The sequence below is a fragment of the Gopherus evgoodei genome, chromosome 10 (assembly GCF_007399415.2).
Source record: "Gopherus evgoodei ecotype Sinaloan lineage chromosome 10, rGopEvg1_v1.p, whole genome shotgun sequence".
NCBI lineage: Eukaryota > Metazoa > Chordata > Testudines > Testudinidae > Gopherus > Gopherus evgoodei.
In genome coordinates, this window is record NC_044331.1 from 40,396,105 (window position 1) to 40,410,478 (window position 14,374).

General features: G+C 56.5%; 1 protein-coding gene across 2 annotated transcripts in view; it reads right to left on the minus strand.

The window, feature by feature from the left end:
• Nucleotides 1-391: 391 nt before the first annotated feature.
• ALPK3 (alpha kinase 3) overlaps nucleotides 392-14,374 on the minus strand; it is an 88,733-nt gene continuing 74,750 nt past the window's right edge. For both annotated transcript variants that reach the window (XM_030578486.1, XM_030578485.1), the window contains 8 exons: nucleotides 12,709-12,856; nucleotides 10,670-10,797; nucleotides 10,073-10,108; nucleotides 9,087-9,361; nucleotides 8,093-8,181; nucleotides 7,437-7,654; nucleotides 6,085-6,133; nucleotides 392-5,461 (listed from right to left, as the gene is read on the minus strand). In XM_030578486.1, coding sequence (XP_030434346.1) covers nucleotides 5,122-5,461; nucleotides 6,085-6,133; nucleotides 7,437-7,654; nucleotides 8,093-8,181; nucleotides 9,087-9,361; nucleotides 10,073-10,108; nucleotides 10,670-10,797; nucleotides 12,709-12,856 — 1,283 coding nt within the window. In that variant the 3' untranslated portion in view covers nucleotides 392-5,121. The remainder of the gene's footprint in view (nucleotides 5,462-6,084; nucleotides 6,134-7,436; nucleotides 7,655-8,092; nucleotides 8,182-9,086; nucleotides 9,362-10,072; nucleotides 10,109-10,669; nucleotides 10,798-12,708; nucleotides 12,857-14,374) is intronic.

The window sequence follows — 14,374 nt, forward strand, 5'->3', positions numbered from 1 at the left end:
GTGGCCCTTCAGGGCAGGGTCTGTCCCAGCACCCAGCCTGCACCATCCCCACTTAGGCAGATCAGTGGAACTTCCAGAAGTCCCTTATGCACCAGAGTGTTTACGGTAGGGGCTCAGGCATAGCTGCCCCGGTGCAGCCAGGCCTAGCTGCTATTGCACTGCCACATACACCCCTGCAGGTTACCCCTGCTTGAAACAAGGATCAGCTGCACAGGTGCAAATGGCAGCATAAGACAGCCTTGCTCTAGGGAGTGGCAGCTACACTGGGGTAGCCCCATGGCTGTAACCAGAGCAAACAAGGCTCACATCATCCTAGGGCAAGAGGTGAAATCTATCAGGCCCCAGAAAGGTCGAGTTCCATTATGGCAAAAGGAGAACAGGAAACTCAAGGTTGCATCTTAAGGCTCGTGTGGCTCAATACGTTTATTAACGAGCGTTCAGAAGGCACAACAGTATTTACGCTAGTCAAGCCCAGAGAGGACTGCAAGGCACTTCTGCGGGACCTGATCCAGCACTTCACTGGTGAATAATACAGTTTAATACGCCTTAGAGGGAATCCTACTACTATGCATCCCAGGGGTCTAATTTATCTATGTGGCCCCAGGAAAGGGAGCTGGGCGTCCCTGTGGGCAGCTCAGTGAAAGCCTCTGCCCAATGTGCAGCACGACCAGTTACAGGCGCCAGCAACATGTTTAGGTGCATAAGGACTGGGATTAAGAAGAGCAGTGAAAACACGATTGTGCCATTCTCTAAACCGCTGGTACATTCTCTCCTAGCCTGCCGTGTTCAGGTCTGGTTACCCCAGCTCAGAAATCCTGGTGGCCAGAGAGCAGGTGCAAAGATGAGGCAGAATACAGCTGGGGGAAGGTTTTCCTGTGCAGAGACTGAACAGCTTAGCCATATAGAGTTTGGAAAAGAGGGGACATGGAGAGATATGTAAGGTTAGTTTGGGGCTTTTGTTTACACTCCCAGGCAAGCAGCCCAAAGGGAAGCCCAGTGAAATAGAAAAGCAGCAACTTTCCAGCTGGAAAAAGGGGACTGCTTTTAAACACATTATAGTTTATAAATGGAACCTGTGGAACTCCCTGCCCCAAGCGCTGAGGGCCAGAGCTCAGCAGGCTTGAACACAGAATGAGAACTGGATTTCAGAAAGGAATTCATTCAGGGACATTCTCCAGCCTGCGTTACACACACGGTCAGCAGGATGGTGAGCACGGTCCTTGCTGGCTTTGGAATGTATGATCTGAAGAATGAGAAGGGATGCAGCTCCATGAGAGAGAAGGAAGATTTCAAAGGGCTCCAACTTTTCATACGTCAGGGCAGAACGCAGCCCCACTTGATGGCTCAGGAACCAATGTCACTGCAGCCATGTGAGTGGGGGCTTCAAATTGCTGGCCAGGCTCTGGTGTAACTCACCAGCAGGCAATGGTGTTCCAGCAGGGATGACTGAGATCCATTGGGTCTCGTCACTGCACTCCCCAGAGTTTGTACCTGCCTTGGGATGGGGGCTGCAGCTGTGCCAGGGAGGTGCTGGCTGAGGCACTGGTCTCACGACCCAGATGGTGTCGCCTACCCTACACCTGCGAGTGGGTGCAAACAGACTAGAAAAATGAAACCCCTTCTCCTTTGCCCCCAGCACCACACACAGTCCCCCTCCTCTGCCCTGGAAACAAACACCTGCTATGCTGAGCTTTGGGCAACACACTGCTAGGTACCATATCACCCCCCAGCTAGCGGGACAGCAGGAAGGAGGGGTATCTCAGCCCCTCCAGCCGGGAGAGATGCACTGGAGAGCAGGCCAGTCCATCGCGTTTTATTGCATTCGTGCACACCCAGTTGCCAATACACAGACGAGTATGTACACGGTTATCTTACAACGGGCTGACAGAGCCCTGGCAGAAGGGTGAAGTGCAGCCGCAGCCATGAAGTGCGAAGCACCAGTCGGGCAGCTCCCTAGCCCAGGCAGCCGGGCCTGCAGTCTTGGCTGGGCACCCGGCGTTTTATCACCACAACACTGCTGCTGCCAGCACCGTCACCTCCAATGGGACTGAAGTTCTGTGGCATCCCGGTCCCATGCTCCATGGTCACAGCTATTCTGTGCTTTGAGCCCAACGGGACAAGGGCTCAACAGCTCCCCTCCCCCGGAGCCAGCCCAGACTGACCATTAACTGTACTAGCGGGCGGCTCAGCCTGCGGTCACTGCTAGAAGAGGGGAGTTTTTACAGTGAGTTAACAGGCCCCAGCTAGCTCCTGTGGGATCCTAGTGGAGACAAGGCAGGGGTAGCTTTAACTGCAGTGCAGCTAGGCAAGGGCACCTGCGGGGGGTACAGCACTGACCTCCCCAGCTACACAGCAGGAAAAACTCCTCCCTGTGCCTTGGCACTGCTAGGCATTCACAGCAAGAGAGCTACTGTTTATTCCCTCTCGTAAAACACAGCCCAAAGGTGAGCCCTCCCTGTCCTCCTGCGAGCAGGGATCAAGAGGGAGAAGGAAATCCAGCTGCACCTGTTACTGCGCTGGGGCATTATGTCAGCTGCTGGCGGTACCCGAGCAGGTGAGCAGGCGGGTAAGCAAACCAGACTCAACCCTAGAGCAGCCAAGGCAGCATGTAGCTTTCATACAAAATAGCAGGTCGAGATAAGTCACATGAAAACTACCCCCAGCCATGTCTGCACTAGGGCTTCCCCTCCTGTCGGCTGGCCTTTCCTGGCGAGGATGAGGCCTATGGGGGGTTGCAAACCCGGGCTTTCAGCAGCTTTGTGTGGGAGAAGGATGGGGGTGGGGGGCTCGTTTGTTTCCAAGGTTGGCTCTGTTTACGCTTTCCCTGCAGGAGCAGCCAAAGGCCGTGTCTGCGCTGTGAGGCTTTGCCCTGCCACGGCTGTTGGGAAGACTCAGGCTGGCTGCTGTGAGCCCATAACCCTGTCACTATAGGGAAGCCTTCCCTGCTCCGGGGTCGTTAGCACTGTTACCAACATGCCAACCAACCAACAGCAGCTCACACTCACAGAACGGGCTTGTCTCCACTAAAGTTTCATCTCCACTGACCTGCTTGCCTAGGCCGAGCCTGGGGTGAGCCACAAACACTGTGGCAGTGACCCCCCCCCAGGCAATAAGCAACCAACCAACCTTAGAGCAAATTGCTAATGCAAACGAGCCCCTGCTGCTCGGCAGCTGTGGTGCCCTCACTTCACCTAGCCCAGACAGGACCTGCATTCTAATGGAACCAGCAGACAGGGCATTCTCAGGCCCCCAACCCCTGCCATGAAGAAGCAAGAAGAGGGCACATGGCCCATGTCTGCCCCTTTAAACAAGACCACAGGCCTGCTGCCAGCCACGCTGGGAGGCAGTAGCCAAGAGAACTTGTGCCTGAGCCAAAGTCTGGCAGCGTAAGCCATAGGCACATCTTGCTCCCTGCCCCCGGCGCAGCTACATGCCAGCACTGAAGCCACGAGACCTAGAGACAAACCAGAAGAATGGAGGCCTGTGGGGGCAGGGCTTATAGGCCTGGGGAGTGAGAAGCATGCAGGGCTGGGGCTGTCTCTGAGAGGCAAAGGAAGGGCTTGCCTGTTGATCCCAGGAGCGGAAGGGTGTGTAGAGGCAGGGCAGAGCCGACAGGGCACAGCTGGGAAGGTGGGTTCGGACCCTCCCTGGATCCAAAGGGGTGAGCGATAAGGCCAGATGAATGCTAAATTACTGGGCTAGGTGCCCAGGTGCACCAAAGCAGCTCTTGGCATACAGGGGCGATAGGGAATGTACCATCTTTCCACCGCTGAGCCTGGGAGCTGAACTGGCACCCCCAGCATGAGGTAGAACAGCCTTGAGGCTGCACTAAGTTGAACAAGCTCCCAAGAAGCCTCTCTTCATCCTTTTTGGAGGAGCAGGAGGTTTGAACTCAGCGTTTCTCCCCCCACCTGCCCCTCTGTGCTGGCAAGACTGGCACCCACCTACCATTGTGATTGGTACATTACAATGCAGACACCCCAAGCACTTCCACTACAATAATCGACAGGGAACTAAATGGTGACATTTTAATTGCACCCTGTAGACTCCAAAGTTAACACTCCCAGCTGAGAGGCCCCGGGCAATGACTCGGGCAGACAATGCTGTGTTAGTAACAGGTGACACACACGTGGAAGACTGGCTTTGCACCGCTTTGCACCAGGGAAAGCGAAGAATCTGCCACATGGTTCTGTAGCAAGGGCTGGATGCTGCCAGACTTTCCGGGCCCGGAGAACCACCGAAAACACAGGGCCATCCCCACGGGGCAAAGAGGGACCAAGCAGGCTGTCTAGTTATGCTCCCCCTACAGATTAGTGAGTAGGTAATGTGTATGGGGTGGGACCGGAGAGAAGTGCTGAACTAGCTGGGCTCAGGGAAGCTACAGCAGAGGTTAGTAGGGCCTATGTACGGCCCATGAGGGACCTGAGGTCAGAGATTTCCACTGGGAGGAAAACACCAGGAGGTGCTGCAAGCCGGGGGGACCAAAGAGCTACCAAGCCTTTGTGGCACACATGCCCGAGTGGGGTCAGTGCACTGTAGCCAGCTGTAGGCTGGCAGGGTAGAGCAGCACATTCCTCGTGGCACACAAAGGAGCACCAGCCTGCTCGCTCTCCTCCAGGGGTCGCCAGCAGAGAACACCAGGGCCAGGCGTCAGAGCAGAGCCAGAGAAAAGCCAGCACAGTCTAAAGGAGGGGTTCGGAAAACGAGCCTCAGGGTCACCATCAGGCAATGGCCAGTGCTCCCTGGTGATCAGGCTGGCACACTGCCCCAATACCATCTGCACAGGGCTCTGTGGCGCCTGCATGGCCCTGGCAGCTGGGGCTTCTTGGCAGGCTGGCTGGCCTGGATGAGCTGTTTCTTTAAAGAGGTAACAGAGATGAGCTGCCATGCTCCCTGCAGCAGCTGTGCAGGCCCTGCCGTGCACCGAGCCAGCTCCGGACCACGCGGCTACCCAGGGCCCCTCCGCACTGGCGCCAGCCTATTCACTGCTTCACTCGCACACCACACAGAGCGCAGCGCGGGGGGGGCGTGCTGGGAGCCACAGGAAGAAGCGGCAGCTGGGTCCCCTTTCCAGGTGTGCGCGGCGGCAACGCTGCCTGCGTGGCTGCACCAAGGCTCTGACTACTGCAGCTGGCTGGACCTGTCGCTCTCCAGCGCTTTGTGCTTCGGGGCCGGCTGGGCCTCCCCAGCTTCAGTGGATTTCCGGGAGGCTTTGGGGCTCACGGCGCCCTTCCGGGTGCCCTGGGGGCTTGCCAGGCCTTTCTTCTGCAGCTGGGGGCTGGACTGGGCTGAGGGGGCCTTCCTGCCCAGGGAGGGGCTCTTGGAGCCCTTGGGTTTGGCTGGCTGCTGCAGGCTCTCCAGACTCTTCAGGCCCAGCATCTCACAATAGCGGTTACACCGGTGGGCAGCAGCAAACTGGTCCAGCAGGGCCGGGAAGCAGCTCTCCTTCAGCCCCTGGTACCTGCCAACACAGCTACACTCAGGGTCAGTGCCCTGCCAAGGGGGTTCTGGGCCAGAGCGCCCCTATCCCCACACACCCCCAGGCACGGCAAGCAGCGAGACAAGACGCCTGGGCTGCTGCCCTCTGGGCACATAACCCTTTCTGGATGGTGGGTGGGGGCGCTGACTTTCCACTCTAGGGCATTGCTGCAGGTGCTCACTGCATGGGCCATGGTACTGCAGCAGAGGGCAAAGCAGCTCCTGGACCCACCATTGTGTCCCCCCTGCCCCAGACCCAGCCTTCCTTTTGCAGCCCCCACTTGCCATCACATACCCCCGCCCCCCCAGTTCCCCTTCACTTCCCCTCCCACCCGCCATCACACACTAAGGAACTGGAGCGGGAAGAGGAGAGCAGCAGAGACAGGCCTGGGGCTGGACTGTGCAGGAGGAGGACAGAGCTATGGCTGGCCGGCTGGCCAAGTGAGGGGAAGGAAGTGGGGGGGCAAAGTCACCGCAAGCCCTGCAGAGAGGCTGGGGCAGCCCCATCACGTGGCAGACACAACCTGGGGTAGGGGAGAGCCCTCACGGCCCCTCTGAGAAGCAGAGGGTCTGCCAGCTCTCTGCCTCAGCCCTGCAGTCACTTACCCTTTCAGCTTTGTAGCTATCCTCACATTTGTGATCCTCCACCCAACGCCTGCAAGGGAAGGGAACAATCACCAGCCTCAGGCCGAGCCCGATGCAGCTCCCATGGCTGTCAGCAGAAGCCTGGCTGCTAATTCTGCCAGGACAGTAGGATTTGGCCCAAGGAATCTCCTGGCTGGGGTCCAAGTCACTGAGCTCACCGCAGGGGCAGGGTGGGCATGAGAGACACCGGGGGGGGCCCCTGTCACCCCTGCATGGGCAGGATGGGCACAAGGGGCATCAGCACAGGGTCCCAGTGTCCCCTGCGCAGGCAGGATGGGCGCGAGGAGCAGGGGGGGTGGGGGCGTCACTCCTTCTTAGGCTGGGTGGGTGCGAGGGGCACCGGCAAGGGGTCCCAGTCACCACTGCATGGGCAGGGTGAGCACAAGGGTACTGGCGTGGGGTCCCAGTCACCCCTGAGCGGGCAAGGTGGGTGTGAGGGGCACCGGCACAGGGTCCCAGTCACCCCTGTGGGGTCCTGGGCAAATCACGTTGAGGCCCTGTGTTGCCCTCTTTTCGATTGAATGCGCCTTTAGCTCTGTCCCTCTCTGAATTCCCTCCTTCATATAGGCTGGCAGGGCTGCTAGTGGAGTCACAGAGAGCCTGGGGAGGGACAGTCCTACCAGGAAAGGAGCGATGAGCAGTGACCAGCCTGCAGAGCCTCTCCATACAGAGATCACAGCAGCCCCCACCCATGTCATCCCATCATCCGGTGGAGCAGAGATGGAACAGTCCCCATTTCACATCTGGCTCAGAGAGGTCACAGGCCAGGGCTTTGAGGGGGCTCTTGGTTTGGGTGCCCTGTCAACATGCTTTCAGCTGCTGGCTCCAGTTGCCACTAGGCATTCTCTGCACCTCTGCAAATGAGGCCCCAGGGGTCTGGAGTTGGGGACCATAGAGGAGAGGCTCTTTCTGAAAGCCTGAGGCCAAGGCCCTCAAGCCAGTGGCTGGCACAGACAGGAACAGAGGCTAGATCTCCCAGGTTCCCACCTCCAGGTGCCAACGCAGGCTGCCATTCCTTTACATCCTTGGTGGATGCAATGCTATGAGAGAGAGACTACTAGGAAAGGCCCTGCCTGCCACCATTCCTGGCAGATGGCAGCGGGGGTGGCTGGAGTCCTTGGCTGAAGGAGATTTTCCCCTCTCCTTTTTCCAGCAGCCACCACTCCCTTGCTCTCTCTCAGGAGCGGGGCTGCCCGGACAGTGCTGGGTGGTGTGTTGTAGGGGGCACCACTGCCCTGGGCCCTGTGGCGCTGGGCCAGAGGAACCAGGGACTCCTCCCTCACCGGGGACTAGACAGCTGCCTCGGCCCGTACCTTCCATGTCAGTCACAAGGATGTTTCCATTTGTCCACTGGTAGAGCCAGTGCTGGAAGGCGCAGCACTTCTGTGCGATCTCTGAGCTGCTCTGCACAGCCAGGCTGCCGTCCCGCTCCTTCACGCAGTACCGCTCAAAGGGCCCTGCCAGGTCCTCCTCGATGGTGGCGTATGGGACAGTGTTGGCAGGTCGGTAAATGAGATACAGAGGTATGATCCTGGACAATGGTAAATGGCCCGGGTCAGCACAGGGCAAGCTAGAACATAGGCCGACGGGCTGGCTCTGCGACTAGCATGCAGAGCACATGGCGGACCCGAACCCAGAGCCCACCGCCCTGAACACCGTCCCCTGGCTGCTCCCTGGGCTGGGCAACAGCCTGTCTCCAAGTGGCCCCTACCTCAGCTAGCGACTGGACTTGCTCATGTTAGCCCAGGCCCCGGGCCCTGCCCACACAACGCTCCCAATTCGGCTTCTGAGTGCACCTGTTAATGAAAACGGGCCACTGGATTCCTAGAGCAATGGGGCGGAGGAGGCCATGCCAGTACCGCCCACCCTGGATCCTCCCTCCCTCGGCCCAGTGATGCTCGGGGTGGGAGGAGGCCATGCTGCCCTGTGCCCCTGCATGCTCAGGATGGCGGGCAGAGGCCCAACTTACTCGGGCACTGCTCCGAAGTCTGGAATGGCCCGTGCTTCAGCGGCAAAGATCTTGCAGTACTCTCGGCTCGAGTTCTGGATTTTGCACTCCTGGGAATACAAGCAGAGTCATTATCTCTTGGCCTGCCCTGTGTCAGCAAGCCAGGTTCAGACAGCATCCTGCTCCTCCTGGAGAGCTCAGACAGGCACCGGGATGTATCCTCGCTGGCAATCACAGGACAAAGGGCAGCTCAAACCACCAGAGCCTCCCAACCATGCAGTGTGGGGGACAGCAGGCATGATGGGTAAGAGCACTGGACAGCCATGGAGCAGGCTACGGGTGCTGGCCCCTGTCCCTCAGGGCTTGTGTGACAGCAGCTATCTGAGGAGCAGAGGAGCAGGCAGGACACAGTCCAGGGCTGGGCAGGCAGCACAAGGGACAGCTCAGAAGAAGCAGGCAGTAGCAGGAGAGCAGAGGTCGGGGGCAACTGGGCAGAGGGGCCAGCAGGCCAGGAGCCTGTGCCCAGGCTGGGGGAGGCTGTTCCAGGCTCTGGGATGTGCATGAGGAAAGGTGGGAGAGGGAAAGCGGGAGGAGAGAAGAGGAGTGGGGCCAGGGTTGGACAGGCTGGCGGGTGCAGGGGGGCGCTGAGGAGTGGAAGTGAGCTGGGTAGCGAGTGGGGAGCAGGCCAGGTGGACAGGGGTGGGGGAAGCATTCTGGGCAGGAGCAGTGTGCCAGGTGGGGGGAGGGACATACAGGGTAGGGGTTGTATGTGTGCAATGCAGGCAACAACAATCAAAGCACTGAGCCACGTCAGGGTTTTCAGACTGACCCCATACTGCAGGAACAAGGGGGTGTGGCCTGGGCGCATCTGCCAGGGAGCACACAGGGAGGGGGCGTGGCCGGGGCCTGCCTGCCGGGAGCATGGGGGGAAGGGGCATGGCTGGGGCCTGCCTGCCAGGGAGTGTGGGGGGAGCGAATGTGGCCAGCGTGAGCCTGCCGAGGGGCTTGGGCCCACCTGGATGGTGATGTCGTAGTTCTTCTCGATAAGCGTGTTCTCGTTCTTGGTCCCGAAGACAATGAGGTTGTGCACTTTGATGATGCAGGTCCGGCCGGACTCGAAGACAGGCTCCAGGCCGTAGATTATCCTGGCGCGGCAGGCTTTGCGCAGGAAGCCGGCGCCCACCTCCATGTCCTCGCTCACAACGCGCCCAAAGAACTTGTCCCCCCAGTAGCCTGAGTCAGCCAGGCCCTTGGCGAACACCATGGGGGTCATCTCGATCTCCTCGCCAACTGGCAGAAGGAAAGCAGCAAGTTAGTGGTGGCAGGTGCTGCTGGGAACAGGGCAGCTGAGCAGGCACTAGGCTCTTCCTTCCGGGGTGTGCAGCAGGGGCAGCAGGTTGGGCCCCTAGTGCAAAGAGAGATAGGGAGGGCTGCACACTCAGGCCCAGGAGGAGGAGGCTGGGGAACAGCTCCTGCTGTATGCTAGCACCCTCCCTGGCTGACTGGTGGCATAGTGCTCACAGAATCACAGATTATTAGGGTTGGAAGGGACCTCAGGAGATCATCTAGTCCAACCCCCTGCTCAAAGCAGGACCAATCCTCACTTCCTTAAATGGCCCCCTCAAGGATTGAACTCATAATCCTGGGTTTAGCAGGCCAATGCTCAAACCACTGAGCTATCCCCCCCTGCCCCATGAGGAGCCCTTCGCTGCAGTGCTGGAGGAGCCCCTCGCTGCAGGGCCTTGGGAAGAAGCTCCAGGTCTGGGATCAGGGAGCTTGATATCTGGCTGGCATTAGCCAGCTGCCCAGCACAAGGCCTTGCACATAGACACCGGCTCGTTAGGGAGGAATGGCTGGATCCGGCCATGCTGCGCTTTGTGGTCACCCCTCCCACTGGGCACTCTGCTCCACCCCAGGCATGAGGGGGCACTGGGCTTACTCTGAGCCCAGCAGTAAGGGCCTGGCCAGCACTCACTGCTCCTCTGGCTGCTCCCACTATACCTTCAATTTCTTCTCTGGAGACGAATCCCGAGAGCACTAGAGGAGAAACAGAACCCTGGCTGTTAGTGCCCTGAGGTGGCTGGGCCTGACTATCAGCTGTTCATCCCAGCCCCCTCCCTGCTCCCCCTAGGGACACTCAGACCTGAAAGTGCCCTGGCAGTGCCCGCGCACGCCTGCACCAGTGTAACACAGTAACTACACCGAATGCTGGGCCCTGCTCGCAGCCGGGCCAGACGCCGGAGGGAGGAGCAGTGGGATAGGGCTCCTAGGCCCAGGGCCGCCTTGTCAGAGAGACCAGCAGACAGGCCAGCTTCTACCCTTCAGGAGAACAGGCCAAGGCCCAGCCATTGGAGGGACTCTCGGCACAGGGCTGGATTCATTCCCTGTCCCAGGTTCATATCGCTGGGTGATGGAGCATGGAGGAGGCTCTTTACCGCAGGCCACTCCTGATCTCTCTGCCCCTGCCAATTGCCTGGTATCCAACCTGCCCCCGCTCCTGCCCCCATTGCCCATTATCCAACTCATTCCTCTGGCCCCCCTCCCGACGTCCAGTAACCAACCTCCCCCTCCCCATGCCCCATACCCAACCCATCTCACCTTCTGCGCTGAGCAGGAAGTCGGTGGAGTCGGTGCCATACTCATTCTCGATGGTGCACTTGTACACGCCACAGTCCTTCCGGGATGCCTGCACAATGGCCAGGGCTGCCTGCCCCTCATCACCTGAGCTGAAAGACAATGGAGCCAGCCTGGAGATTAGCGCTGGGAAGCCCTGTAGTATCTGTACTGTGGTAGGGCCTATGAGCCCCAGCTGCAGACCACAACCCTACTGTGTGAGGAGCTGTACATACCCACCCATCCAATGAAAGGACAGGCCCTGTCCCACAGAGCTTTCAGTCTGACTTCAGCCCTGCAGTGGGTACATGTGAACTGAAAGGCAGGTGAATGCTCCCAGGAGTGAGGTATGCAGCACGTTGGGAAAGGGATCATCCTGTGTGATCCAGCGAGACATAACCCAGGGGGTCTCAGGAAGCTACTTTGCTGCTTCCTGACACTCAGGAAATATGGGATTATTATGGTTTCCTGTAGATAGTACTTGGGGAGAATGAAAAAGAAAAGAAACACCACCCGCTTCCCCCAGCAGTCCCCTTAAATTCCAGCAGGCTGGCAGGAGGACAGTTTCTCAGATTTGAGTCTTCTTTTTAGGGGACAAAGGTGGGAATCTTCCTCACATTCTCTGCAGTGAAGACAGATGCAAAGCATTCATTTAACGTCTCTGCAATGGCCTTGTCTCCTTGAGTGCTTCTTTAGCATCTCAATTGTCCAGTGGCCTCACTGATTGTTTGGCAAGCTTCCAAATTGTTCTGCAGTTGGTTTTTGAGTCTTTTGCTAGTTGCTTCTTAAATTCTTTTTTTGGCCTGCCTAATTATAGTTTTACACTTGACTTGCCAGAGTATATGTTCCTCTCTATTTTCCTCAGTAGGACTTAACTTCCACTTTTTAAAGGATGCCTTTTGCCTCTCACTGCTTCTTTTAATTTGTTGTTTAGCCGCACTGGCAGTTTTTTTGGTTCTCTCTGTTTTTTTGATCTGGGGCATACATTTAATCTGAGCCTTTGTTATGACGTCTTGAAAAAGTTTCTATGCAGCTTGCAGGCATTTCACTTTAGTGCAGGAAGGGTGTAACCAACAACAGGGGCCACAGCTCCTTACAGAGAAGCATCTGGTCTGGTGGAGCACCAAGCCCTGGCCTTCTCAGTGAAGCCAGAACATCACTTGTACTTCTCATGGTGACCATGTGCTGTGGCTGAACGCAGAGTCCAATTGCCTGGGGGGAAGACTGCTTTCCCCTGCCCTTATTAGTGTTTCCCAACTCTCCCTGTGTCTCCATTATAGGATGTTGGGAATGTGGGTTCTGGAGACAGTGCAGGCCCTGCTTCTGTCTGACTTAGTCCCTTCCATGCACAGTGCAGAAGGACATCCCGTTGTTACAGGCTGGGCAGGTGTTCCCTCAGTGTGGTGCATGGGATTCTTGCTCAATCTCTGCCCTAGGAGCTGGGCTCTGAGCATTAGTGTTTGCTGTGGTTAACAAGGAACAGATTCTCCAGTTCGTTCTGTCCCACCTTGGCTTCTCTCTCTCTAGAGCCCGGGGGCCCCTGTGCTAATGGCCGGGTGTACTTCACTGATACCAAGGGATCCATATTTGGACTTGTTAGCAGGGTACACCTTCACCCCAAAAGAACCGGGGTGGGTCTATGGTGTAGGCAAGAGATGTGACTGCCACACAGGTGGACAGAACCAAACTAGTTTAAATCTGCCTAGATCAAAGCCATCTTGTGTTAACAGCAGCAGTGAGGCACAGGCGGTGGCTGATCAAGTATGCACCCAGAGTCCTGGGCGAGGTTGTACTCCAGACACTAGCCTGCACCGCTTGCACTACACACTATTGCTCCTGGAGCTGGCTTTGCTGTTGCTAAATCAAAGCTAGTTTGGGTATGTCTACATAGGCTGCAGTCACACCTCCTGGTTGCAGTGTGGATACACCCTCAGAGCTAATAAATGCAAGGGGCAAGGCTAGATTTAACACATCGGCCACAGGATATGCACAATGAGTAAAATACAGCAAAACTGGCAGATTACCTCCGTCTGGCTTCTGCTACAGGGAACTCATCCTTGTACCACGTCAGCTTCGAGTCACTCAAAATATTGAAGAACTGGCACCAAAGTTTCAGGTTTCCTGACGCATCAGAAAATTGTTCTGCTCTGATCTTACGAATCAGCTGGGGGGCTAAGGACAAAGGTGCAGAGACGGGAGTGGTGTGAGACCAACAACATACATATCAGTTCCACTCCACAGACTAGCCCTTGGTCATTCAGTCTTGTTACCAATCCCTGGGATTAGCATATGCCCGTAGCACAGCTTTTACCAGGCAGGCTTTCAAAGTGCTACTCCAACAGATACAAACTATATAAAAGGAGGAATGCAGCACAGCAGCTGTTCGCAACAATGGGAAATGAAGAAAAATACCAGATCCAACCTGAAGTGCGGAGGGAACTCAGGGAGGCAGAAGGCATTCACCAGAGTGGGAATTTTTGCTGTACACACCTGCTTTTTCACTTGGATATCAAGTGGCCCTAAGGAGACATTTTCAGTTTTACAGCTCATCTGAAGGCTACTCTCTTCCTCCCCCAGTGCCCTCAGAGACCCCAAAAGCACTGATTGCGAAGATGGAGCGCCACCTATGAGTCTGCACCACCACTTCCTGCACCACCAGTGTCTCCCATCCTCCTCCGAGCCACTCTGGCCTGGCTTAGCTTGTCAGGTGGCAGATCTCAGCAAGGGTGGGCAATGGCACCAAACCACTCTTGTTTTGGTGGCCTTAACAGAAATTTGAAATCAACACTTTAAAATATGTAAAATATGAGACAGGAAACAGATCGACCAGTGCTGCAGTGGGATCGAGATTAGTTCAATTGCTCTCCAAACTTTACTTACTGCATAATCAGGTTTCTATCTTTAATGTGGGGGAGTGGGGGGAAAGGTAAGGCAGCCTAAATCAGGCTTCCTCTGTGTGGGCAGCACAGCAGAGACCAGAACAAGCTTTCAGATAACTTGGCCTTCACTGATGTAAGCAAAGTCTGGATGAGCTCTCCCCTGTTACCTAGTGGTGAGCTGTGGAAAAAGACTTCAGAAAGTTGATCTTGTTTGCCTAGGTGCTCAGCATGATGGGATTGCTTGTCCAAATGATCAGTTGTGGCTGGTGTTGGATTCCCCAGTCTCCTTGTCATTAGGGCAGGAGTAATAAAGGGTTGTTATCCTTGTGTGTAAACTGAGGGCAGCAGAACTGTACCTGGCATTTCCCAATGGAGGGACTCACCCTCAACTGAGCAACACTCGCTAGCCAGGGGACATGGGTTCCAAAGCATAATAAGTTGAGAGAAGGTTGGGGTAGATATTGGTACTGGGTGGTTTGGGCCTTGTTTAAGGATTGTAGACACCATTGGATCTTGTCTCTCTCCATGATATAATAAAAGCACCAATTTAGATTCAACTGAGAGTCTTGTTATATACTGCAGAGATGAAATCGCTGATACCTAGGCCTAAGAATTAGATTTACTTTGGGACAATGTCTCTCTTGCAAGAGACTATCCAGTGTGCACCAGCAGTGAGATCCCCCCACAAATAGTTCAAATCACTAAGAACTATGATAAGGGGGTGGGGGCCTGAAGACATCTTAGTGAGTGACCAGCTGGGTAGCTGGCGGAGAGGCGGGGTGAGCAGCCAGCAGAGAAGCTGGTGGAGATG